Below are 19,391 nucleotides of genomic sequence, written 5' to 3'. Positions count from 1 at the left end.
AGCTAATGTGTTATCTGGATAGACAAAACTTTATAGGAAACAAGAGTACAATGATATTAGCCTGATTGAATATCGCTAAAACTTACTTGATACACTTATTTTGCTGTTTCATTACTGAGAAGTATGATAGGAACCCAGGAAAAGACATATTACAGCACACATGGTACTTAAAATACATTCATAGAATACAAAAGCAGAAATACATCATCTATTCCTAGTAAAAACATTCTTGCTTATTTAATAATAGCCATGAAGATTGTATCACAGAAAGGTACAGAGTTGAATTTATTTATTTACTCATTTATTCAACACATAACTTTGAATGCCTAGTATATGTCACACACCATCCCAAATTTTGTGAATATATCCATGAACAAAACATTAAACAATTCCTTGCACTCAATTCTACTAGGAGCAATATAGACATAATACACACAGTAAACACATGTATTATATACTACTAAGGGCTGTAGTCACATAGAGCAGGGAAGTGGGGTCAGGAGTGCAAATGGTGGGAGTGGGAGTTGTAGTTACAAATTTAAATATATGATCAAAAAAGGTCTCATTGAGAAGGTGATGTTTGCCCCAAATCTTGAAGAAGATAGTAGTGTTTGGAGGTGAGTTCAGGAATTTCTCTGGGGGAGAAGATTTGAAGTCGATTGAACAGGTTAGTGCAAAGGAAGCCAGAACAGCAAGAGCAGAGATAGTGGACGGGGTAGCAGAGTAGATGATGGGTGGGGGTAAAGGGTAGGCCTCACACAGGTGTTTAGATATTTCTCTAATGTCTAAAGCAAATGTAGACATTTTCCCTAAGTGAAACAGGAAGCCATGGGAGGATTTTGAGTAGAGCAATGTTATAACTTGTTTATGGTTTAATAAGATTAGATGTCATGAAATTTTTGCTTTACTAGTGGACATTATGCTTAATATATTGGTAAACAGACTTAATTCTAACTAAGTAAATGCATAGGAAGACATTATTACTTAGTATATAAAATAGTTTAGGCCTTAGATTTAAAAATTCCTCCTCTAATATTCTTTAGTAAGTCTAAAATATGATGTTTAAACTGACTTCAAATCCTGGAGATATTTTTAAGATGTTTATGTTTCTCTCAATGCCTGCCATGAAAAAATACTTTTGATTGCCCAAGTGTTCCCATTATGGATGTAATGTTTCTTTGCTTGATTACTCACAAGTTGTCTGGCTGGCTCTCAGTCTTGCAATATGCTGAAATTAACCAATAGGAGCAATTTAAAGGACAAGTATTGGACAATTTAGCTTGCAAAGTCACCCAGAAGTAAAATGATTATTCACTCGGAAGTTATTATCATCCTAAAAACTTGTTCATGCTTCACGAAATCTGAACTTTATTTGTGTTTCATTTAAATTGAAGATCTAACTCAAAAGAAGTATGCTATAATATTGAGATATTGTTATTAAAACTTAGCAAAATAACTTTTTGCAGAGATTTTATTTATTGGTTAAGTATCTTCATGAAGGGCACCTAGCACAGTCCCTGGTACATAGGTTACATATAAGAAAGGTATTCCCCTTTTTATTTTCTATTGTTTTAATGGAATGGTTGACTTCAAGCTACTGTGTTTATTCATACACATTATAGTGACAAATTATACTGTTGCTTTATCTGAACCCAGCATTGCTGATACTAAAATAATTCTATACAATACTTTATCACACTTTTTTGAAATTATTAAAGAATCCTTACATATACAAATATATAGCTAAATGTGTATTAAAATAATGATAATTAATTAAACATATTGCTCACATTATAGAAGTCAAATGTCGAGCCTATTAGCATAGCCTTGTATTTGAAAAGAAAATGTAACTTAAATTTCACAAGTTACAACATCATTGACTTTTTAATATAATTATATATATATATTATAAACCACTATTTATTCAATTTCTCTGCCTTTTGTGTGAACCCTCTCCTAATAAAACTCAGTAACACATGGGTTTATACAAAAGAAATTTATGTAACACCTCTATAAAAATGATATAATATCTGACAGTTTTTTTGTAAAATAAATGTTTGATACATCATAGCTCTTATTTTATAAATTATTTACTAAAGCCTAAGCTAGGTTATCAGGGTTTTATTTCATTTGGTAAATGTCCCTTTTAATGTTCTTCCTATTATATAGTCTACAGATTAACAATGAAATTATTGTAATTTTGATAATGTAATATAAATTATTAATATTAGAGCAAAATTGGTTGAAAATAATAAATACACTACAATTTTTTCCTCAAAAAAAGCTTTGCAAAAGAAATGAGAAAATTGTAATTGTATAGAATAGATAATAGTGTCCTTTGGGGCTGCTTTATGGAGTAATTATTAAAACCAACAGATGCATTTCAATACTTGAAAATATTTTGCAGCTAGAATAAATGTTGCAATGTACACACAAAAATTCATGGACAATTATCCAAGGTTATCTTCTCAGATCTCTTCTTAATATCTATTTAATCATAGTTTAGACTGATTCCCTGTTTTGTTTTACTACAATGACAAATTAGATGTTGAGAATATGAAGAGCAGAGAAGGATCTGTTACTAGAAGTAAATGCACTGACAACATAAGAAGTGACAGCTGACAGTTTCATGGCAAGAAAGGAGCCATGATATTTTAACTTAGAGTTGAAAGATGAGTAGAAATTTGTAAGATGAAGAAATAGGGGAAAGCATTACATACAGGGAAAGCATTATGTGTAAAGACAAGGGACATGAAAGGTCATAGCCGGTGAGTGGCAAGTATGTCATATTGGTGGAACAGGTGGTAGTAAAGGAGGGGAAGAAGAGAGATGGCTGGTAGGATGAAAAGGTTAGACTGAGAATGAAGGGGATTGTATGCCATGCTATGGAGCTGGAATTTCATTCAGAGACAATGAGAAAAGGGCAGAAAAATAACATTCTTAGGAGACATCACTATCATAGGTCAGGTTGCTGTGAACATTGACCTGTATATCCTTCCTTGCATGCCAAAAATTGGCAGGAGGTCAGAAATACCCCTGACTTAAGTAAATGCTTCTAGAATTTTGCTGAGAATGAATGAGTCTTCCTTACCCCTTTCATTAACTTATGTGTTTATTCAGCCTACAGAAAAGTTTTATATAAAGTTTAGCAACAAAGTCTTCCTGTTTTGAGATCTAGTTGCCAGGTGCCCATCTCAGCACCATGTATTTTATATTCTAGTACAGGTATACTTCATTTTATTTATGCATGATTTATGCATTTATTGAATTTGATTGTGCTTCACCTTATTGAGTTTTGCAGGTATTGCCTTTTTCTTTTTTTAACAAATCGAAGTTTTATGGTAATCCTGCATTGTCAGATGATGGTTAGCACTTTTTGGCAATAAAGTATTTTCTAAATTAAGGTATGCAGATTGTTTTTAAAAACATAATGCTATTGCACACAATGAACTATGATATAGTGTAAACATATCTTTTATAAGCACTGGGAAACCAAAAACTCCATGTGACTCCCTTTATTGCAATATATACTTTATTGTGGTGGTCTGGAATCAAACATTCAATGTCTTCGGGGATGCCTGTCCGTACAATATGGCAGTAGGAAGAAATAAATTCTGTATTAGTTAAGATATGGGTTCAAATGTATGTAAAGTGGCTTTACAGGTAGGAGCTGAGACCCAGGCTGCTTCCAACTTTCAACCTATCATCTGTAGGATAAGACTCTTTATCAAGAACTGTGAAGAGTGAAATTTTCCCAGGCCTGAAAGCTAACAAATTAGCCTACCACAGTTTCATAGATGCTGGTAAAAGACACAAGATTCTGGGATCAGAAAGAAATGACTTTGTTTCTCATGCACAACAGATAGAATGAGCTCTATGTTCACATGGGTTTCCCCTGTCCCTCCAAATCCCACCAGGGTGATACAGAGAGATTCATGTGAATGATTATTTACATAGAGGACTTTTCTCACATCTGGAGTTTAGGAACTGCTAATCCTTAAAGGGGCTGCCAGCAAACCTGTCCAATCATTGCTCTGAAGGTAGATATTATCTTTATTATTGTGTTCCTGCTCTCTCAAGGAACAAACCTGCTCTCTGCCCAAAAGAAAGACACTATCTCTACCTTCCAAAGCTGTTCGATTTACAAATATCCTTGAAAAGATGGTGAAAAAAGTTGCCAATATTTTTGCTTGGAAAATGCGCAGGAATGTTAAAAGTCCATGGAGAATTGTCTACAAACCCTCTGGTCCTGAAGGTGGAGTCCTAGCTGTCACAGTTCAAACAGAAGGATGAAGGAAAAGTGGAAGAAGGAGTGCATCCTCTCCCTTTAAGAATCAATCTTTTAAGTTTCACTACTCACTTTTTACATCCAGTTGGCCAGAACTTAGTTACATGACAATACCCGACTGATCAGGTGCTGGGAAATGTTATCTTTATTTTAGGTGGCCACTTGCCTAGCTAACAGTGCTGTGCATGCTGTCATATAAAAAGGAATGAATGACTATTAAGAGCCAATTATAACCTTCTGCCACAGCACTAGATCTTTTCCAGCCCTGTGTGCCACTGTGCATTCTGTCCTAAGTACCTTGTTACTATATAGGGTGGGTTACTGTTCATTCATCGCTCATTAATCAATTCAGGTATGTCTCCACTAGAAAGTCTTTTTGATCCCACTTTGTCTTTTCCCCAGAAATTTAATGTTATTTATAATCGGTACACTAGGGAAATTTATTTAATATGTGGCATATCTTATCATTGGTACATAACTTCAGGAATGGCTATAGAAAGTGCAGTATAACACATTTGATGCAAATCTCTAGATCCAGAACTTTGTTTGATCCTTTGTTTCCTAATTGATGGAGAACTCTTTCATCTGATCCCATGATAAGGCTTGTCATTCCTGCTATCAAAATACTCCTGCATGTACCTTTCAGTGAATAATTTCCATGAGAGGTACTAGTTGAGTGCCTGAGAGTACAGTGAGTGGGATTTCAGTAAGCTTACACATCAGGCTGCTTTTGTTCCCACTTACTAAGAAATGTTGGTACATGTAGCAAACTCAGTCTGAGACTCTGTTATTGTGTATTGGTTTGCTATGATTTCAAATTCACTTATTTATGACCAAAAAAAAAATGAAGTTGTTTTTAGAAGTAAAGTTGTTTTGATATAAGAATGAAGTAACTTGTGTCTGGATGTCATCATCTCATCTGCCCTTGATTGATAAGCACTTAGTAGCTCAGCTGCTGAGGGGCCCAGCTGGGGGCTTTTCAATAAAAACTTGTGGAGAAGTAACTCTGGCAAAGGGAACATTTAGACTATAAACACAGAGAGTTCGCGAAGGCTATCCCAGAGTTTCAGTCTGGACAAAGCTACCCTTTGCTAATTTAGCTCTCGGAAGATCTTGGGCATTAGTTTCTGCTATGATAAATGAGACTTCTTTATCAGCCAGTGGTGATCCCCAGGATTATCAGCCTGTCTGTCAACACCACTGCCATCGTTCCCTAGCAACATGCTCTAGCAACTGAGGGACTTTTAATTTTCCACTGGCAGCTGCACATCAGCTCTTTGTTGGCAAAACCAAACCGCCTCTTCCAGAAACCAAAACTCATAGAAAGAGTACATTTCAAGTAAATTTGGACTTTATTTCTATCTTCTCCCCTTGCCTGGAACAATAGTGTATTTAATCTATCATGGGTGTGTTATTTCTTTATTAGCTTATTAAGAGACATGACCCTGTATGCTATTGGTTTGTGAAATTCCTACAGTGAAGCTGTGTTTAAACTACTGGCAAAGACAATCTCAGTCCCTGAGCATAATTTGCTGCCCCAAACAAGAGGGACTTGCTGTCATTATAGCATATGGTTAACAGAACCCACTTACCTTTATTTATTAGAATGTGCCTATATTTCCTAAGAAATCTCTGACAATTATAAATACAGAAATTAATTTAGGTTAATGAATTGCATCCCACCCAACTTAGTAGGATTTACTAACCCAAAACCTGGTAGAAATGGTCACTTCAATTTTAATCCCTCCACGTTTCCTTGCCAACTCCCACTCTACACCTATTACAATTCTGAATTTCTTTCTTTTGATGTTTCTTATTTCCCTTATTAATATAATGTAAGGTCTCTGAGGGCAGATTTGATTTATTTTCTCTGATATATCATCATAGCAAGTACCTATTTGTGAATTTTTAAAAAATGAATGAAGCAAGCACTCATATCCAATTCTTGAAAAAGAATGATGTATGAATGGAAGTTGTCAAAGAAAAGGCACCTGTTTAAGTTCCGCTGAAATAAGATATTGACATATTGCAGAGAAAAGTATCAATCCTGTTTCTTGGGAACGCAAAAGACGGAACGATTATTTTTAAATTGGTGAATTTTAAAAGGGTTAATAGAAAAGGTACAGATTAAACTAGGCTTTGGGTGATGGAAATATTACAAATAATTTCATTTAGGTTTTATTTAAAGGCACATCTTAATATATTTTAATGCTTTTTTACACTATTGTTCTCAAGTACAATAAACTGAATTGTGTTTGTACCAATCTTGCCACATGGAATTTAACACACATAGAGATCTAGAGTTGTGTTAGGCTGTCACTCCAGAGAGTTTTCAAATGTATCCAAAGACCAGATGAAAATCTGGGTAGAGAAACTAAATGGACAGTGGACAGTCACAAGTTATTAAGAAAAAAATGGAAGGGAAATCTGGGGAGAGAGATGAGTATGTAAAAATGCAGAAGAGTGTGAACATCAAGCCGTTCTTTATGTTTGGGACATAAGGTGTCTGTAAGGCAGGTGGTTAAGAGAGAAGACTGGAGAAGGAAAGAGAGGTCGTTTCATAAAACCACTGAATTCTAAATTAAGGAGTTTGGCAGTAGTTATGCTCAAGTAGGGAGCCAAAATGAATTGTCTTCTTGAGATAGGCTGGGTCTTGAGACCATTGCTGCAGTGCTTGCACCTGGACAAATGTCTCCTTTAGCAGCAAAATACAAAGAAAGTATAAGGGACTAAAAATAGCTGCATACATGTACAGTTGGGGCAAATTATGAATAAAAAGATACAAAAAAACAAAAAAAACAGGGTGTTGGGAGAAAAAGCAGGGTACTGCATATGCACCTTGCACACAGCACCACCATGGGGGTGGGCAGACCACCCAAGCCACCTCTCCGGCCCAATCCTTGACCCACCCATATCCCATATAAAGAAGCAGCTTGCCCTGCCTCATGGAGCAAGCAAGGAAAATTGTTACTTGTCTTCACTCCCTCCTGCTGCAGCAAGAACCCCAATAAAGCCTTGCCTGAATTTCTTGCCTGGCCTCTTATCAATTTCTATTGATTGAGGGGGCCAAGAACCCTGGTCAGTAACATTCTGTTGCTATACATTTTAATTCTGAGGCATGATTTATCAAGTAATCCCTATGAACCACTGGAATGCATCTCAGCCAATCTAATTTTGTGATGAGATTCTAATATTTTTTTAGTTTCCTTGAGCAATTATAAATTATTCTTCAGCCAGAGTGATTTTTACAAAATTGAAATACATCCATGTTGCTGCCCTTTTTTAAACCTTTTATAATATTTTTACCTTAGCCAAGTTGCTATGACCTAGAGGCTGGCTTTCTATCCAATCTATTGGGGCCACTATTCCTCATTATATTTCAGCTAAACTCAACTTTTCCACCTTTTATTTGCAATTCACACTCAGGAACTGAACACAGCTTGTTCCTTCTCATTGCAGTTCTTTCTCACTTTCTGCAAATCTGGTAAATCAATCAAGTTCCAGCTTAGAAATCATTTCTTCCAGAAGGCAAATCACAAATCTCCTAAGCCTATTAACAGCTCTCAGTGAGACTCAGCAAACAAGTGATTTTTTTTAAATGTGTGACTCTAAAATAATACAATTTTAATACAAACTGCTTGTAATAGGGAAGAACAAATCTGACTCCATATTAAATCTGTTTCTATTACTTTAACCTTTGTATTCTATTGCTTTTGCTTGAGTTAAGAATGTTGCCTATAGCTTGAAATATATGAATCGGCCCATTTTCAAAGCTCTGACCTTTAAGGGTATGACACTTTTCCATTCATATAGAGATAAAATGTTGCAGAACAGAGATTAACATTTGTCTTGCTTGTGGTTTACAGGAACATCTTGTCCTGACCTATGTGGAAAACTGCAAGAACAAAGGATTCCTGTACCAAGAAGTGTGCAACAACCAACCATGCCCCTTCTTCACCTTGCCTTTAAAAATTCATTGCTGATATCCTTCAGGGATTTTGGGGTTTTGGGGGGCATTAACTACCCATCTCCTTGCATAGCCCTGCAATAAACATTTCTCTGCTCTTAACTCTGATGTTTTGGTTTGTTTGGCCTCACTGCCTCAGGCACATGAACTTGCATTTGGTGACATGTTTATCATAGGAAATCTTTTACAATTTGGGGTTCATTTTTAAGAAAAAGAATGTCAAAGTTTGGATACAAAAATAGAAATGGTCTTAGAGAGTACCACGTAAGTGGCAGAGCTTGAGGCATAATAAGATACAGTGCTAGATATTGGGATGTACTGGAGAAAACAACAGACATGACTCCTGTTCTCATGATATTTCAAACTGTATAAACTTCAGTCTGCACAGAAATAGCAGCTTCTTCATGTGTATTATTAACATGAGGTTTTGAATGACTGAGTAAATCAGTTTTGCCATGGTGAATCATGAAACAAACACAGTTTTTTAAATCTGTTTTGCAGATTCTCCAAGGACCAGAGCATACATTTATTAAAATTCAGGACTATTTATGGATGTGCTCAGGCAGTATGAGTATCTGCTTTTTGAGCTTACTCAGGAAATAAAGGGAAACAAACCGGAAAGACCTTTTAGTTACAAAGTAAAGCTTGAAAGAACAAAGCTAAGGCACAGAGCAAATAAGAAACAAAAATAGTTACTAGTGTAGATATTATTTGGAGAGTCTGAGGTTTTATATGGTCACTCTCCACACCAGAATGTCTATTTACTGTTTTGTTGTATTCCCTTTATGCATCGAGTAAGTCTGTGGCTATGCTGGCCTAAGATGATATATCTACGACTTAGGTTAATCTGTCTCATTGGATGACTGACCAAAATGTTTCATAAAATTGATATAATTTTGCTCTTGAATACACCAGAATACGCTCATTAATTTTAAGCCATGAACCAATGCCTTGTTTTTCCACAATAAAGGTATCATGAATGATCTAAACTCAAGAAGGCTGTTCACTGGCTTTTATTAGCCTTAATTGGGAAAATTATTCAAAATAATATTCAGAGAAGCAACAGTCAGGTTAGAATGACACATTAGTGAGAGGTGAAAATTAAACAAGAGGTAAAAAAAGTCATGTCAGTAGAGGTAAATAAAGTCATGTCAGTACAGGTGAGAGAAAAATAAACAACTGTTTATTGAATGTTGAAACAATTTTCTGATGTGGGTCTGAAGTGAAAGGTCACTTTCTAGTGATTATGTTTTTCTCTGAGTAAAACAGGAAAAGCAACCAGACATTAAGAGAAAGTCATTAAACCACAGAATTTAGAGGCCATTAAATCACACTCAAGGGAATTAAAAAATAACCCAAATGAGGTCTATACTATTCTGATTTAAAGGAGAAAGATTATTTGAAGTAAAAATGAAATAATTCCAAACATTTTCATAAAATAGGGTTAAAATTTGGGAAAATGTACTTAATTAAAATGTAAACAATTTTAAGAACAAAAACTTTAAATACTCTCACACTCTGATATTTGGTATGAAGAATGTTGTTAGAGTAAAACATGATTTCTTAGGATATTAAATATCCTAGCTGACCAAAAAGATACAAGGACCACAAAATGATACAAATGATGAATTCCATATAAAGCTAATTTAAAAGGGAAGAAACTGAATTAAAAAATTCAGTTATAATAACATGTGAAAATTTGCTACAAGACTATCCATTAAATATTATATTTATTAAATTTTTTATCCCATTTATTTCTGATTAAGTTTGGAGATTTGTAACAAAACACACACACACACACACACACACACACACACACACATATATATATATAAAGATATTTCACAGTAAAATATTAAGGAAAGGTCACAAAAATATAATGCAAAGTAATTATAAAAAATCTAGAATAAAATAAGTAATATATTAAAACTTTAAAATAAGTGTGTGTGTCTTGGGTGTGTTGTGTGTGTATGTATGCCTTCTCATTACAGAATAATGTAACAAATGAATAATATAAGGAAAGGGTAAAGATATTTCTCATCTTTGTTGAGCAAATTTGTTATGTCAATGAGATACCCATTTCCTAAAGGATATAAGAGATGAATCTATATATTAGCATCAGTGTAAGTGGTGAGGAAAAGTCACTAAATGTACTCTCAAAAGCAATTTAAGAAAATATACATTTAGTGATACAAGAGATTTTTAAGGTAAAACAATAAGAGAGTATCCTCAATTGAAATAAGATGAATATGAGGCAGATAGGAAAGTGAGCTGTCAGATAAGTATATCATATATGGAAAATTAAAATAAAGATTATGTCTTCACTGGAAACAGTAAAATTCATAAGCAAAATGGCAATGATTAACAATAAAATATAGAAAAAATTTCCCAAGTTAAATGGAAAAGAAATAAAATGACTGAGGAGAAAAACTGTTTATGGGAAAGAAATCAGTGCTCAAAGACACACAATCATTAACATAAATACATACTAAAATATATATCCCAAAAACAAAGAACTAGAATAATGGAAAAGGAATCAAACAAAAACCAATCCTCAGTAGGTAAAAACTTTCCTTAGTAAAATAAAGACATGATTGAGATTGTTCAAATGAATCTCCAAATAGTAAGTTAAAAGAATGAAAAGCAGTCATCAGGTTATACCCTGGTAAACATTTTGAAATTGGAGAACATTCCAGTAGTTAAGCTCTTATCTCGCAGCCCCACATTCTCTCTCTTGTACTCTGATTTTTGATATGGGGGCTGGAACTCTGAAAACCACGTTTCTGCTTTGCCACCTGGTTCCTTCTTTTAGGATGTGACATTAATGGATGCCAGAGGGAGACTGAAAGACTAGAGGAGGAAGGGTCTTGCTCCTTTCTGCTCATTTCCTGTTCCTGTGTCACCCCATCTTTTTTTCCTGCATTCAGTTGCATCCAATTGCCATTTTGCAGAACTTGCAAAATTGGCCTTATTGAGACCACTCAGAGCCATCAACACTAGCAGACTGGCACCACTTCCTCAGAGCTTCAGGTCCCAGGCCAAGGGGCCCCTCTTTCATGTCAGAGATGCCAACTCTGGCTAAGCAGAGGTCCAATCACAAATATCTGGATTTCATCTGCATAGGGGCTCTCCTCTGATTTTCTAAATCTTAATAACTACAATCCCTTCTTTTGTTTTCCAACACTAGGGGTGGTAGCTCTTTCCTTTAGTTGATACATTTATGATATAGTGTTCTCTTGTTGACTTTTTGGTTAACTAGTTAATTTTTATATCTACTTAACAAATCTTTATATTAGATTATCTTTATAGAGAATCACTAATAAATAGCTGGAGTGGTTTCTGTCTCTTGACTGTACCCTAACTGATAGAAATATAGTCAAAACATCTATAAGAATGAGATATAAAAACATATTAAAGATGAAAAACTACTGGACTTACCACACATCTCCCTAAAAAAAAAAAGACAGAAGATAAGTAAGTATATAATATCTACTTAACTATAATGATACAAGGCTGTGACATTAAATTACTCAAGCCAATTTACAATAAATGTGTGAAAATATAGGAAAATTCCTTTTAGACATAAAGTTTCATAAATTATATAATCAACATATCCTTCCTAGAAAATAATAGTAGTAGTAATAGTAATATACTACTAATAATAAAGTGAGATACATTTACCTAGAAATAATTTCTAGAACATAAGAAGAACTCTACAAGGCAAAATGAAAAAGACGGAAACCCAAATGGAAACAGGAAAAAGACTTTAATATATACTTCAGCCAGAATATATAAAATTGTTAATAAGTATATAAAAGGAGCACAATCTCAGTCATTAACTGAATGTGATAGCATTATCCACCAGAATAGATAAAACCATAAAAGATAAAAACTGACGTTACCAAATCAGTAGATGCATAGTATCTAGATCTCTAGTACAGTGTGAATATGTACATAAATTAGGAAAAGACTTTCAAAATCTTCTGGGAATTATCCCTTAAGGCTGAGCACAAGAATACCGTACAGCCTGGCAATTGCAGTTCCAGGTCTACACTCAGCTAAAATTTGTACGCATGCTCACAAAGGACATATATAAGTGAGGATGTTCACAGCCAAACTATTCTTAATAAGCAAGAAATGGAAACAATTAAAATGATAATTTTGATATATTAAAGAAGAATAAACTGCGAAGACAATTATTAATACTATATTTTGTTAAATTCTGAATTTCAAGGCATATTAAATAAAACTGAGCCAAGTATAAATTAATGAATAAGAAAAGAAGAGGGAAAACAAGTATAACTTCACTCTATGCCCACATTTGATTAAAGATAAAAACAAAACCAAATAATGATACAGACAAAACCTAAGATAAGGCAAAATTAGTAATAATGCTAACACCTAAAAATAACAAATTAGGAGGTTAATAACAGTACAAAAGAAGATATAACAATACAAGATAGATTATTATTAATAGTCATAGGGTTAGAAGTAAGGTACAACTATCTTCTGCTAAATTTTAAAATCTCAGTAAAATATAACTTTTAAAGGGAATATATATGATAATATACATATAATTTTTTCTATCATTTGTCATGTTCAAGAATATATACTTCCCATATTTGTAGATACTTATAGCAGATAAATTGTAGAAATCTTCTCAATTCATGTTATGATTTTATTATGATAAGAAAAGCTTCATATCATAATGGAAAATATTATGAAATGTTTTTCAAAAGATACGTAGATCATAGATGAAAACTCATAGACTATAGAATGCAACAAATTACTAAATGAATAATGCAACATGGATAAGTTGGTTTTATTTTAAATGTACAATGATTTACAATTATAATATTTATGTAAATCACCATATTAATAGATCAAATAAGAAAAAATATAATTTTATACATTTTTAGAAAGAATTTAATAAAACATTATACCAAGGTTGATTTTTTAAAATAAAATATCCATTAGTGAAACTACAGGTAATGACAAGATCTTGCCCTTGACACCACATGGTATAAGTATCTCAAATAGCAACTAATATCACACAGACTATAAAGCATTAAAGTTTTTCCAATTAAAAGACATAAACGAGGTCACCCAATATCACTACTATTTATGTCACTATTCTAAAAATAAAAGCAATACAATAAAAAGGAAATAAACATAAACATTAAGAAGGAAGAGACAAAGTTTTTTTTATTAGTTTACCATATTTATCTTCCTAGAAAATCTATTATTATAAATCAAAAAAACTGATACATGGGGCTTCCCTGGTGACGCAGTGGTTGGGAGTCTGCCTGCCGATGCAGGGGACGCAGGTTCGTGCCCCGGTCCGGGATGATCCCACATGCCACGGAGCAGCTGGGCCGGTGAGCCATGGCTGCTGGACCTGTGCGTCCAGAGCCTGTGCTCCACAACGGGAGAGGCCACAGCAGTGAGAGGCCCACATACCACAAAAAAAAAAAAAAAAAAAAAACCCTGATACATGCATTTAGTAAAATGGTTATCATAAATATAGATACTTAAACTTTCTTCTCCAGTGTACTATAAATGTATAATTATTAATACATACAAATATATAAACCAAAATATAATATCTAAATTTTTCAAAAATACAAATAAGTGTGAATAAAACTCAGAAAGAAAATACTAAACCTATACCTAAATTAAAACCACTAAAATACATAGCGACTAATTTTAAGAGATAAAAGTAAGATCACATTTTCAGATGAAAAGATTTCAAATGTATAGATCTAACATTTTCCCTAATTAATATGTAAACATTTATTTCCAGGAAAAATCCTAAATGAATTGTCAGGAAGTATACATGACACTAAGAATATAATTTTAGGCATCAAATAAACCTAAATGAAAATTGAAGCCCAACATTCATTAAACATGTATATCTAGTGCAAAGAGAAAACAGTAATGTATGTAATTTTAAGAACAGTAAGCAGTTTGGGATAGTGTGCAGAGTGGTTTAATTTAATAGGATTAATAGTAAATAACTTTCTTTGTGGACAAATTTTGAGATGAAACCTGAAAAATTAGAAAACCCCAAGCACGTGATGGTGAGTAGGAACAACATCTCAGACAAAGAAAAGAGCACATTCAAAGGGACTGAGTTTGGTTAGAGCTGCTATATTTGAAGCAAAGATAAAAGGGCAATTTGGCTGACGTACAGAGAAAAAATGTAGAATAGGCAGAAATAAGATCCAGTAGGTCCCTTTAGGTAAAGATAGGCATTGTGTTCTAATTGTAAAGAGAAGTTCTTGAAGAGGACTGAAATATTACTTGCATTTGTTAAGCAGCTGTGGCAGCTTTAGCAAATGGACTTTAGGGGAAAGAGAAGTAAACAGATTGGAAGCTTTTGCTGTTGTTCAAACCAGGGGTGTTATTAGCTTTTTTAGGGCAGAGTTTCTCATGGCAGTGAGAGGGAGTGTATTTTGCCATCCCAGAGGGTATATTAGGCAATGTCTGGAGACTTTTTTGATTACCACATTGGGCAGGGTGTTGCAGTTGGTATCTAGTAGATAAAAGCCAGTCTGCTGCTAAACACTGTACAATGCACAGGACAGAGCCCTGCACCAAACAAAGATTTATCTGATTCAAAATATCAACAGTGTTGTGTTTGAAAATTCCCCATTTAGGGTGATAGGAATGGAAAAGGAGAAAAGTGAAGAGACATACAATCATGCAAAAAAATATATTAAGTACCAAATTTTTAGTAGTATTTTGCAGGCTCCTCAGACTATTTTACCAGAAAGGATATAAATATGCAGATCTTTAGTTCACATAATTCTCATGAAATATACGTGATACTTAAAAAAAAAGTTATTGTAAAGAAGTTTTGGGTTTTATTTTATAAGAAGGGGCAATCAGAAAAATATGCAGTCTTGATCTGTCAATGATCCATGAAGACTAAACTTAAAAAAATAATCAAAAACCAAAGATTTAAATATTTTATCAAAACAGTTTACTAAATGTTATTAAAACAATATTCAATCAAAAACTTTTTTTTTTCAAATAAAAAAGGAAAGTCTACTCACTTGCCATTCAATGCTGCCACACCAACTGTGCTTCGGGCAATTGACATACTAGCTACAAATGTCCACTGCTGACTCTGAGGATCCCACCTCTCCACTGTGTTCAGATAGCTCCAGCCATCATGGCCTCCCACGGCATAGATAGGGCCTTCTAGTACCGTCACACCTAAAACATGGAAGAAATGAAAACCGAATGGATTTATTCCACAGTGAGGTTCTAAAATCAAATTAATAGTAAAAATTATGATGCCATTCAGAATAGGTTCTAGCAGTGAAGAAACATTTGCAACTCCCTCTTGTGAGAGCACCAGAATCACAGCTAACTGCTGAACAATCATTGACAGGAAGTCACTGGAACTCACCAAAAAAGATACCCTACATCCAAAGACAAAGGAAAAGCCACACTGAGACAGAAGGAGGGGTGCAATCACAATAAAATCAAATCTCAAAATTCCTGGGTTGGTGACCCACAAACTGGAGAACAATTATACCACAGAAGTCCACCCACTGGAGTGAAGGTTCTGAGGCACATGTCAGGCTTCCCAACTTGGGATCTGGCAACAGGAGGAGGAATTCACAGAGAGTCAGATTTTGAAAGCTAGCAGGATTTGACTGCAGGGCTTCAACAGTACTGGGGGAAACAGAGACTCCACTCTTGGAGGGCACACACAAAGTAGTGTGCACATCAGGACCCAAGAGGAAGGGGCAGTGACCCCATAGGAGACTGAAACAGACCTACCTCCTAGTGTTAGAGGGTCTCCTGCAGAGTCAGGGGGTGGCTGTGGCTCACCGTGGGGACAAGGACACTGGCAGCAGAAGTTCTGGGAAGTATTCCTTGGTGTGAGTTCTACTGGAGTCAACCACTAACCCTGCCAAAAAGCCTGTAGGCACCAGTGCTGGGTGGTCCCAGGCCAAACAAACAACATGGAGGGAACTCAGCCCCACCTATCAGCAGACAAGTGGATTAAAGTTTTACTGAGCTCTGCCCACCAGAGCAACACCCAACTCTACCCACCACCAGTCTCTCCTATCAGGAAGCTTGCACAAGCCTCTTAGATAACCTCATCCACCAGAGGGCAGACAGCAGAAGCAAGAAGAGCTACAAACCTGCAGCCTGTGGAACAAAAACCACATTCACAGAAAGACAAAATGAAAAGGCAGAGGACTAGGTACCAGATGAAGCAACAAGATAAAACCCCAAAAAACAAATAAATGAAGTGGAGATAGGCAACATTTCAGAAAAAGAATTCAGAATAATGATAGTGAAGATGATCCAGGACCCCAGAAAAAAAAATGGAGGAAAAGATCAAGAAGATGCAAGAAATGTTTAACAAAGACCTAGAAGAATTAAAGAACAAACAAACAGAGATAAACAATACAATAACTGAAATGAAAAATACACTAGAAGGAATCAATAGCAGAATAACTGAGGCAGAAGAACCAGTAAGTGATCTGGAAGACAGAATGGTGGAATTCACTGCTGTGGAACAGAATAAAGAAAAAAGAATGAAAACCAATGAAGACAGCCTAAGAGACCTCTGAGACAACATTAAATGCACCAATATTTGCATTATAGGGGTCCCAGGAGAAGAGAAAGAGAAAGGGTCAAAGGAAATATTTGAAGAGATTAGAGTTGAAAACTTCCCTAACATAGGGAAGGAAATAGCCACAAAAGTCCAGGCAGGATAAACCCAAGGAGAAACACACTAAGACACAGAGTAATCAAATTGACAAAAATTAAAGACAAAGAAAAATTATTAAAACTAACAAGGGAAAAATGACAAATAACATACAAGGGAACTCTCATAACAGCTGACTTCTCAGAAGAAACTCTACAAGCCAGAAGGGAGTGGCATGAAATATTTAAAGTGATGAAAGGGAAGAAACTACAACCAAGATTACTGTACCCAGCAAGGATCTCATTCAGATTCGATGGAGAAATCAAAAGCTTTAAGACAAGCAAATACTAAGAGAATTCAGCACCACCAGACCAGCTCTACAACAAATGATGAAGGAATTTCTCCAAGTGGGAAACACAAGGGAAGAAAAGGACCTACAAAAACAAACCCAAAACAATTAAGAAAATGGTAATGGGAACATATATATCAATAATTACCTCAAATGTGAATGATGTGAATGAATTAAATGTTCCAACCAAAAGAAACAGGCTTGTTGAATGGATACAAAAACAAAACCCGTATATATGCTGTCTACAAGAGACACACTTCAGACCTAGGGACACATACAGACTGAAAGTGAGGGGATGGAAAAAGATATTCCATGCAAATGGAAATCAAAAGAAAGCTTGAATAGCACTACTCATATCAGATAAAATAGACTTTAAAATAAAGAATGTTACCAAAGACAAGGAAGGACACTACATAATGATCAAGGGATCAACTGAAGAAGATATAATAATTATAAATATGTATGCACCCAACATAGGAGCACCTCAATGTATAAGGCAAATGTTAACAGCTATAAAAGAGGAAATTGACAGTAACACAGTAATCGTGTGGGACTTTAAAACCTTCCTTTCACCAATGGACAGATCAACCAGTCAGAAAATTAACAAGGAAACACAAGCTTTAAATGACACAATAGACCAAATAGATTTAATTGATATTTATAGGACATTCCATTTGAAAACAGCAGATTACACTTTCTTCTCAAGTGCACACGGAACAATGACATCTTGGGTCATAAATCAAGCCTCAGTAAATTTAAGAAAATTGAAATCATATCAAGCATCATTTGCAACCACAATGTTATGAGATTAGAAATAAATTACAGGGGAAAAAAAGGAAAAAACACAAACACATGGAGGCTAAACAATATGTTACTAAATAACCAAGAAATCACTGTAGAAATCAAAAATAAAATAAAAAAATACCTAGAAACAAATAACAATGAGAATATGACTACCCAAAACCTATGGGATGCAGTAAAAGCAGTTTAAGAGGGATGTTTACAATATAATCCTACCTCAAGAAACAAGAATAATTTCAAATTAACAATCTAACCTTACACCTAAAGGACCTAGAGAAAGAACAAATAAAACCCAAAGTTAGTACAAGGAAAGAAATCATAAAGATCAGAGCAGAAATAAATGAAATAGAAATTAACAAAACAATAGCAAATATCAATAAAACTAAAAGCTGGTTCTTTGAGAAGATAAATAAAATTGATAAACTTTTAGCCAAACTCATCAAGAAAAAGAGGGAGAGGACTCAAATCAATAAAATTAGAAATGAAAAAGGAGAAGTTACAATGGACACTGCAGAAATACAAAGCATCCTAAGAGACTACTAAAAGCAACTCTATGCCAATAAAATGGACAACCAGGAAGAAATGGACAAATTCTTAGAAAGGTATAACTTTCCAAGACTGTACCAGGAAGAAATAGAAAATATGAGCATACCAATCACAAGTAATGAAATTGAAACTCTGATTAAAAATCTTCCAACAAACAAAGTTCAGGACCAGATGGCTTCACAAGTGAATTATATAAAATATTTAGAGGAGAGCTAACACCCATGCTTCTCAAACTCTTCCAAAATATTGCAGAGGAAAGAACACTCCCAAACTCATTCTACAAGGCCACCATCACACTGATACCAACATCAGACAAAGATACTACGAAAAGAAAATTACAGACCAATATCTCTGATGAATATAGTTGCAAAAATCCTCAACAAAATAATAGCAGACAGAATCCAACAGCACATTAAAAGGATCATACACCATGATCAAGTGGGATTTATCCCAGGGATGCAAGAATTCTTCAATATACACAAATCAATCAATGTGATACACTATATTAACAAATTAAAGAATAAAAACCATATGATCACCTCAATAGATGCAGAAAAAGCTTTTGACAAAATTGAACACCACTTATGATAAAAACTCTCCAGAAATGGGCAAAGAAAGAAAATACTTCAACAGAATAAAGGTAATATAAAACAAACCCACAGCAAACATCATTCTCAATGGTGAAAAACCAAAAGCATTTCCTCAAAGATGAGGACGAAGACAAGGATATCTGCTCTCGCCACTCTTATTCAACATAGTTTTGAAA

The 19,391-nt window shown here is 34.6% G+C and overlaps 1 protein-coding gene across 2 annotated transcripts in view; it reads right to left on the bottom strand.

Annotated features, from left to right (window-relative positions):
• KLHL1 (kelch like family member 1) overlaps positions 1–19,391 on the bottom strand; it is a 374,004-nt gene that overhangs the window by 20,598 nt on the left and 334,015 nt on the right. For both annotated transcript variants that reach the window (XM_019945984.3, XM_019945985.3), the window contains one exon: positions 15,314–15,476. In XM_019945984.3, the coding sequence (XP_019801543.2) occupies positions 15,314–15,476 (163 nt within the window). The remainder of the gene's footprint in view (positions 1–15,313; positions 15,477–19,391) is intronic.

This window comes from Tursiops truncatus, chromosome 18 (genome assembly GCF_011762595.2).
Source record: "Tursiops truncatus isolate mTurTru1 chromosome 18, mTurTru1.mat.Y, whole genome shotgun sequence".
NCBI lineage: Eukaryota > Metazoa > Chordata > Mammalia > Artiodactyla > Delphinidae > Tursiops > Tursiops truncatus.
Note: the sequence above shows the minus strand (reverse complement) of the source record. Positions and strands in the feature narration are given on the sequence as shown.